Raw genomic sequence first — 9222 nt, 5'->3', positions numbered from 1 at the left:
ACACAATATACAATAGTGTAATATCGCTGTCGTGGCGCGGTCACGTATTGCGATTAAAAAAAAACAAAAAAAAAACATGTGTTTTCTTTAGCGTTTATGACTCGGATACGGAGTTGTCATACATCGCGTAGGTGTTGTTGTGTCCTCTCAGACAAGTTCAGACAAACGCGAAGGTGTGGCCAGCGGCTGTCTCAAGTGTCATTGGAAATACTTTTCGGAATTTTTCCTCTTCTTGTTGTCACTGCGCGACACTCGTTAATTAATGTCTGCAGGGATCGTTTCGAAGGAGGGAAGTCCAAATGCGAGGGAGCCACACACTCACAAAAGACTGTGACGCTGGGTGAAGTTACTTTTTGTGGACTCTGAGCCTTTTATTAGTGCAAGTGCCGCCCATGAGATCAGCAGGAACGTTTAAGATCCACAATGGAAAGAGTCTAAAACACCTGGAAGAAGAGGTAATCTCAGGCTATACGATTAATTTGTTAATTTTTGACATGCACTTCTCAAACAGGAAAAAAACGACTTTTTACCTTTTGTTTGTTACTCTACATTTTCACTTAACGTAAGCTCCAGGCGTGACGATAAAGCATGTTATAACGTTGATTTACATATTCACTCAGCTCAAAAGATTTTGATTGTATTTAAGATTGGTAATTTAATCGTGTAAATTAAAAACACGATCTCCTTTCTTTTGTGGTTTCCATAGTTAATGCTGCCTTCAGAGTTTTTATGTGGCGAATTTACATGACGAAGGCGTGAATAATCCTTGCCGTTTTAATTTGTGACTCATTGTCCAATTTTAACACTTCCCTAAACGCCAACAATCCGTTTCATTCAACAGCCGGCGCCTCAGTTGTTTTATTTCTCAGTACCTTGACCTATTTTTTTTATTTTTTATTTTGCTGCAGCAGTTCCTTCCTTTCACTACCCATTATCATCATCACGTCTCATGGCCACCCTGCGGAGATTCAGCTCCGAGGGATGCCTCCTTGATCTTGATTTCTTCTCATGGAAGAAGGTGGACGTAAAGAGAACTGAACATGACAACCACCGGGAATCTGGCGCACCTTATGTTGATGCTGAAGTTGAGGAAGATACAGCGCCGGTTCCTATCCCCCAGGAGTCAAATCCGTGTAAAGGTGAGAAGAAAGAACTGGCTAAGGAGCTTAGTGTCAGTGTGGAGGACCTGAGGGACCTGGAGAAAAAGAACAAGAACCACTATCTCGAAGTGCTTGCCATCGGTGAAGGCTGCCGGGCTTACAGTGACAGTCAACTGGCCCCGGCTGCAGAGGGAAGCACAGAGAGTGTCGAAAGAGATGACCTTTCTTCTCCATCTACTTCACCTTCCTCCAATCCATTCTTCCTTAAAGCCCAACAACGGCACCAGCATAGAGCCAAACTTTCAGCTGCTAAGCTGCACCTCAAGAGTCTGTTTGGCCAGGTAGGTACCAAATGCAGCCTCAGAATTCTGCACTCATCAACCAAGTACAATGTGAATTTTTTTTTTTTAACTTTTGCAAATTTCTTACCTGGTCAGTAACATCCTTAAAGCATTTTGGTGGCATCATCACATTCTGGGGATGTATTACAGTGTAAGGAATTGAGAGGATCTTAAAGTGCTGCAATGAGGAATGGGCAAAACTGTCAAAAGACAGACATCCTAATGAAAAAAATAAATGCTGTTATTTCTGTGAAAAGTGCATCAATATCGTACAAATATGGATGTACATGTGCTCTCTTAGTTTATTTTTTTATATCCCAACAGTTTTAGTTTTTGTAATACTTAGAGATGTCCATTCATAATCTGCCACTTATTCATGGTCGCGTCACGGAGGCAAGATCTTCCGGAGGGCCCCCGGACGTTCCCAGGCCAGCCAGGAGACATGGTCTCTCCAGCGTGTCCTGGGTCGTCCTCGGGGCTTCCTGCTGGCTGGAATGCCCGGAACGCCTCTCTAGAGAGGCGTCCAAGAGGCACCCTAATCAGATGCCCGAGCCACCTCATCACGAGTCACTCTCGGATGACCAAGCTTCTCACCCGATCTCTAAGGGAGAGCCCGGACACCCTGCGGAGGAAACTCATTTCAGCTTCCTCGGCACCTTCTTCCCCACAGCAGATCATTACAGGGTCCGCATCACAGCCGGGATGAACCCCCCCCCCCCAAGATACTTGAACTCCTCCGCTTGGGGCAGAATTTCATCCCTGACCCGGAGAATGTACTCCACCCTTTTCTGATTGAGGGCAATAGTCTCGGATTTGGAAGTGCTGATTTTCATCCCAACTGCTTTACACTCGGCTGCGAAACCGCTCCAGTGAGGGATGGAAATGACGGACATTATCATCTGCAAAAATCAGCAATGCAACACGTGCCTAGAGATTCTGTCCATAAAATTTGTGAACAGAATCGCTGACAAAAGAGCAGCCTAGGAGGAGTCCAAACCTCAATGGAACCGAATCTGACTTGTTGCCGGCAATGCGCAGCAAACTCTGACATCGTTGGTGAAGGGACGGAACAGCCCGTACTAGGGGGCTCGCCTCCGGAACTCTCCCAGGTACACGGTTGAACACCTTCTCCAAGTCCACAAAACACATGTAGACTGGTTGGGTGAACTCCCATGCACCCTCGACGACCCCGCAGAGAGAGTGGAGCTAATCCACTGCTCCGCGGCCGGGACGAAAAGCAGACTGCTCCTCCTGAATTCCAGATTCGACCTCCCGACGGACCCTCCTCTCCAGCACCCCCTAAATCGACCTTATCAGGGAGGCTGAGGAGTTTGATTTCTCTGTAGTTGAAACACAGAGTGTAAAACTTGAAGGCTTCAATTTGCCTGATGTGATGTTGTGATGTCTTTCAGAGTCCCCATTCCTCAAACTCCAACCTTTTGAACGTAGAACCCAAAGACAGGTAAGAATTATACAGTATCTTAATTTTAGGATTGAACAATTAAATTTTTTTTTTTTTTTTTGCAATATCTGGATTGTGATTGTTATGCCAGCATTTTTTTCAAAATACTCATCAAATGTATTTTCTATCAAACAAGCAATAAATTATGCTGTATTACAATAAACAATGTCAGATTTATTGGACAGAAATCTTTTGGTTTGATTGGTTAACCTCGTGCAAAAATAAAGTCAGATAAACCACAAATTAAGTTGGAAGAACATTTATCTGCTTCAATTAACACTTTTTGACTTGCAGTCTTTTAAGGCTTCACTTCGACACCTTGACAAAATTCTACCAAACAAGTGTGGCGTCGACATCAGAAGCCATAAATCAGATTACAATTAATAATGAAAACACAGCTGTATCTTTATCACTTCAACCTCTCATGTTTCATGAAACGCTGACATGTAAACATATGGACTGCACTTTCTGAGCATTGAACATATCTTGACACGATCCAATTACATTCATATATGTATATATATTAGGGGTGCACTGATCACAATTGGCTAACCAATCCCCAATCTTTAAAATCCCTGACCTGCCAATCCCGATTTTTGCCGATCTCGATTTTTTTTTATAACCTAATACATACACTTTCAATTTTCCAATCTTGTTTTATCGTAAAACATTGAACAATTCCTGTGAAACAATACCAACGTGTTGTTTTAACTGTACAGTCTTAGCGATTTTAAAATTGCATTCTACTACATTGCAATGTCAATTTGAATTTGATTTTTTACTCAGCTCTACTTCAGATTGAAAATATAGATATATAAATTGTCATCTGTTGTGTTTCCCGTCTCCAGTGCCAAAGAGAGGAGGTCACATCTGCTCTTCATGCGGCAGTGGAGTCAGGTGGGCCACAGTAAGAGGCACACAATAAATCGAGAAGAACTGGAAAAATGGGCCCAGTCCCTGGACTACCTGCTGGCCTGTCAGAGTAAGTTCTCGTCTGCTGAAAAATGTTAACGCTTCCTCATTGTCGATATTATTTTGAAAGACAAAATCCACACAGGATAATTGGTTTTATTTGTCGTCTCGCGATGGAATGTGCATCCACTTCGATTATAAAATCTCAAACATTTGACCCGAGTGAGCCTTTGACAAACATTTTGTAGTTGATTAACTTTTAAAAAATATATCATCTTTGAAAATTTTAATATAAACATTTTCATGAAATACATTTATAAGGTATTGATTGGGTAGTTGCATTTTTTTTTTTTGCAGAGTAACAGCACTATAATACGACCTTAGTTGGTGCACTGTGAATTTTTTTTCCCCAGTCGTCTTAAATGAATGCAAGGCACACTGCGTGAGATTAAACGGGTAGATCATTCATTTACAGAATGCTAACACTGTGCAATGGAAACTACAAATGTAGCTTTGAGTGTCACCCAACCAGTCAACAACAATCAGACAACAATCTTGTTTGTGCAATTTGAAATTAGCCTGTTTTGTCTGGTTGGCAGTCACATTGCCTATTCAACTGGGCCAGAGGTGAGTACATGTTTCGTTACCATGACGACAAAGGCCGGAACTTGACTTAGTACTTTAAAACCCGACTCTAAAAAAAAAAATCATGGCATGGATTCAATATATAAAATCCATGTACAGTGTGTGGCACGGCGGTAAAGTGGTTAGCAAATACGCTACACAGCTCTGAGGTTGAGGGTCCGAATCTGCGCTGGGGTCCTCTTGTATTCAGATAAGCAGGATACATGAATAAAAAGGCTGGATTGTCCATCATGAACATATAGTGGACTGAACCAATAAGAATTTAGAATAAAAGTGGACCCACACTTTCCTTGCGCTGTCTCTTGTCACTCTTGCTGCCAGTTTCACACAGTGTCAAGACTGTGTGTCAAAGGAGTGGCAAAATTTGGAAACAAAAGCGGAACAAAAGAAGCGTGTAGAAAAAAATGTAGCGGCTAACCAGAGATGCTGTGAATGCACAAATGCACAGTCCAATTTTCTCATCGCAGAGACTGTAAATAAATAAATAAAACATTAAGATAAATAGGTAATAATAAAAATAAATAAAAAATGTTATCTACCTATAAAGATATAGTGACATATATGTATAATATTTCTGATACTTTATTGTGGATTAATTTGTGATCACATTAATTTGTCAAATTAATTCCAGTCAAATTTACATGATAATTTCTTTCTTTTTTTTTTTTTAGAAATAAAAACTGAAAAGTGGGGCATGTGATATTATTTGGCCAACTCATTCCAGAAGTTCTGAGGATATCTGAATGATCCAATGTTAACTAAAACGACTGAAGATGATAAACAGAGTCCACCTGTGTGTAATCAATCTCAATCAGTATAAATACAGAATAGGAGTTCTGTGATAGTCTCAGAGGTCTGTTTAAAGCGCAAATAGCATCATGACACCAAGGAACCCTCCAGGCAGGTCCGAGATTCTGTTGTGGAGAGGTTTAAAACAAGATGATGAACTGCAGAGATCCACAGTTGCAGTGGGAGAATCTGTCCATCGGGCAACTATTAGTCGCACACTGCACACATCTAGACTTCATGGAAGAGTGGCAAGAAGATGATACTGTTATTTCATCACAAAAATGCCTGCAGAGAATTTCTGGAATTCGGCTATCTAGGTTGGTGTCATGCATGGCAGAGCTTTTTCCGATTATTATCAAAAACATTCAAATAGAGCTGAATAGATAAAGGCCAGTCGTGTTCGTCCAACATGGTTCATATTGTTGCAGTTATTCTCGTTTTTTGTTGAGCGAAGAGAAGAGAGATGACATTCTACATGCCATACTCCAATGGTGTTGGGTTTGGGATGATAGTGGAAAAAAAACATTCCTTCAGGGAGCACACACCGGAACCGTTTTGCTTGCTAATTATGAGGGGCTGCCCTAAGCCAAAGATCCTTGTCCAGCATTGGGTGCACTTCACAATAACTTATTAAAATAAATAAATAAAATAATAAATTAATTGCTATATATATATATTTTTTTAAATTTACATACCGGTAAGTGTTTTTTACAGGACAGAGACGATGTAAAAGTTACATTAGAATATACGTCACAGGACCAGCCAAAACTATGAAAAAATGTGCAACTTATACTCAGAAAAATATGGTAAATAAGGAATTCTGCAGCCATGACATTTAACTGAACAAGTTTGGAAACAAGCGCACATACTCTTGCTTCCCAACTTTTATCCAATTACGAGTTGCCCAAGTGATGTTAACATCCATGGCGTCACTGGTTATTGAGTGCCGTGCAATAAAGCCAGAAGAACTGCGAGACTTCCCGAGCCAGCCTGCCGCTTCTATAAATAGAACTGATGGTAAACGCCAACACTATTATAAATTGCTGTGGTAACGCAGTCTGTTCAAAAACCTTTCTTGCTCCTTGTTGAGCTGCCTTGCATAAGAAAGTTTGTGCTGCCACGTGTGAGATTTCAAAATCTGCAAGTTGACGTTGATGATTTCTTTCTCCTAGTGATTTCCGACATTGTCCAGCACCAGTGTGAATAAAACGATGCAGCTTCTGATTCAACCTTTGTGATTTTTAAACTGAACTAAAACATTTTTTATTTGTGTGTGCATGCATTCATGGAGAAATTATTGGCCGATTGTTGATTTTATAGCCGTTTCTGTGTAATGTCCAAGTTTTATTGGAACAAAGAGAAAGGTCTTTTTGACTGTGGAGTTCCAGTTTTAACTGGAAATCTCACTGTCAAGTGTCTTGATCAGAGCCAGATCCCACAAGCTCATATTATCTATTTTATATATTTTTTTAAACAGGCCACTGCGGCCACGGGAAATAACAGTATGGGGAACAGCTTGTGTGCTTCACATATGCATTAATTTTACAATATCATAAAATAAAAAAATTGAGATGAGTATTTCTTTGACAGCAGCTTTTCATAAAATCATTAATCGTCTTAACATCTTGGGAAAGTCAGCAAGCTTTATTTTTCTTGCACACACCCTGATTAAACAAACACCATAACAACGATAGTTAATATTCAGTTTGCTTTTAATTTGACTGAAGTGACGCATCGCTAGCTGTTTTGCCTCACCACCCCTTGTGACTTCTTATCAATGCTCCTTACGAGTTCTAGCTTGCAAACTATGACTATATGCTGTATCAGCGGTTTGAAGTCGACCCACATCTGCGTCATGCTAGGTGGCCTGTCGTGTTTGGTACTCATCAAACAAGCCAGAAGACATTTCAAGTAGAGACGGCAGAGTCCCACAGGAGTGTTTGCTTTCTATGCCCTTATTAGGCTTTGACGCATTGTTGAAATTTATACCGTGACTGGCTAAGGTTAAACTCGACTAATTTTTTTTCTTCCCTTCTCTCAGCTGGGGTTTCAGTGTTTGGGGCATTCCTACGTTCCGAGTTCAGTGAGGAAAATCTGCAGTTCTATCTGGCCTGTGAGCAGTACAAACATTCGTCCAACAAATTCAGCTTGCAGAGGAGGGCCAAGGACATCTGCGCGACTTATATCCAACCCGGTTCACCTCGGGAGGTACAGGCCCATCTCTACAATTATTCACTCTCATGTGAAAGGCACTTGTAATGCGCAGTCATAAAAGTCATGCTCAAATTTGAGACTCGTGAGATGTCTGGGAAATACACCAGAGATAAAGTTGCCAAAATCTTTTAATTTTTTTTTCATTCCCATGGATGATAAGTCAGAGTTTATCATGCCATCCACAGTCCGGGTTCCATGAACCAGAATGCTCACATATGTCTCCACCTGGTACAGCAGCTGTACTGAGGCAGACAGAGTGAGGCTTCAGAGGACAGTCAAAACAGCGCAGGAGATTATTGGCTGCCCTCTCCCCTCCTTGTCGGACATCTACATCAAAGACAATACTCACCCGAGCTCACACCTCTTCGACCTTTTGCCCTCTGGCAGGTGCATCCAAACAAAGACTAACAGACTGAAAAACAGTTTGTTCCCGAGAGCCATCTCCATGCTGAACTCTCACACTCGAACTACTTTTGCCATGTAGAACTGCAACATAATGTTTTACTTATTTTCTTAAATAAATATTTATATATTTAATTAAATTATGTTATATTGCACTGAAGACGGGAGCTCTCCAATCTCGTTGTGCACTGAATCCAATGACAATTCCTCTTTTAATAATCGCCATACGTTCTTTCCAGGTGAACATAGACAGCAAGACCAGAGCTCTGACCATCCAGCTGTTGCAGGCTCCCTCTCACACGTCTCTGTCCCACGCACAGAAGCGCATCTACTCGCTCCTGGACACAGACTGTTATCCCCGCTTCCTCCAGTCCACCATCTACCTCTCCTTGCTACGGGAGGCAGATTAACAGCCGCATGTTTATCCCATGCAGAGACTGTGAATGCGGTAGCTATGGCCTCGGGTAATCCTACATGAGAAATACAGACAGCAGCAAAGGAGTGTTAGGGTCAGGTTAGGTAATGGAATAATAAATATGAGAATAAACCAGTATTTAATGAGAAATTTGGTGAATTGAGAGACTGCCCTCTAATAATTGGGTAATACCATAATATATTTGTAAGAAAAAAAAAAGTGGTTCATGGTGAACAAATACACCAAAAGTGGTGATTTTTGTGTCAACATTTGAACAATTTGAATTAAATTAAACTGCGCATACCGTCGGTTATGGTGATTTTCTAAAACATTATGTGAAGCCGTTTCTTCTTGGTTTCGGAAAAAGAAAAAAAAAATCATGACCCGTGAAAGAGCACAACTCTTACTTTAATCATTAAACATCTTCCGTGCTGACAGGTAACGTCCTCAATCGCTCCAGTAAGCCTTGGCCAGTTTTTTTTTTTTTTACAGAGGGAGAGGAAAAACAGGTTCGGCAAGAAAAAATTCCTCGAGAGAATCCTGCGCAAACCTACTTTGAATTAAAGTGTGGCTGTTTAAAGCTGCGCAAATATGCAAATGAGTTATTTATAAATAGGACTGTTTTGTGAGTTCAAATTGTAAATGCAACGTGGGAAATCACAATGTTCAATTAGATTGTGGTTTGCAGTGTATTGCATCATCACAACCGTTTGCCATGTTCTTCTGCCAAAACGTGAGTTGCACCTCATCACATACACTTCTGCTCAGTGGCATCCATTAAAACATTTAAATATCTCTGCTCAAGAATGCATTACGTTGGAAAAGTGCCACAGGGCCTGTGTTTGTCTGCGTCAGCCCGGAACAGGCTGACGAAGCAACAGAATGACAAAGGTCTCGTCTGTGTGACAAGATGTTTTACAAATCGCCTAATTTGACATCTAC

General features: G+C 41.0%; 1 protein-coding gene across 3 annotated transcripts; it reads left to right on the top strand.

The window, feature by feature from the left end:
* Positions 1–147: 147 nt before the first annotated feature.
* Positions 148–8762, top strand: LOC148321188 (uncharacterized). 3 transcript variants are annotated; one of them, XM_088319248.1, is made up of 6 exons: positions 151–455; positions 912–1441; positions 2854–2903; positions 3752–3885; positions 7291–7457; positions 8105–8762. In XM_088319248.1, the coding sequence occupies exons 2-6, from the start codon at positions 950–952 to the stop codon at positions 8273–8275; spliced, it is 1014 nt and encodes a 337-aa protein (XP_088175374.1). In that variant the 5' UTR covers positions 151–455; positions 912–949; the 3' UTR covers positions 8276–8762. The 3 variants fall into 3 exon arrangements, with proteins under 3 accessions (XP_088175376.1, XP_088175374.1, XP_088175373.1); XM_088319247.1 differs by having other exon boundaries at positions 909–1441; XM_088319250.1 differs by lacking the exon at positions 7291–7457 and having other exon boundaries at positions 148–455; positions 909–1441.
* The last annotated feature ends 460 nt before the right edge of the window (positions 8763–9222 follow it).

Source organism: Idiotropiscis lumnitzeri, chromosome 16 (genome assembly GCF_059441095.1).
Source record: "Idiotropiscis lumnitzeri isolate Australia: NSW breed Sydney's pygmy pipehorse chromosome 16, RoL_Ilum_1.0, whole genome shotgun sequence".
Taxonomy (NCBI): domain Eukaryota; kingdom Metazoa; phylum Chordata; class Actinopteri; order Syngnathiformes; family Syngnathidae; genus Idiotropiscis; species Idiotropiscis lumnitzeri.
The sequence above is the reverse complement of the archived record's forward strand: the minus strand, read 5'-3'. Positions and strand labels throughout refer to the sequence as shown.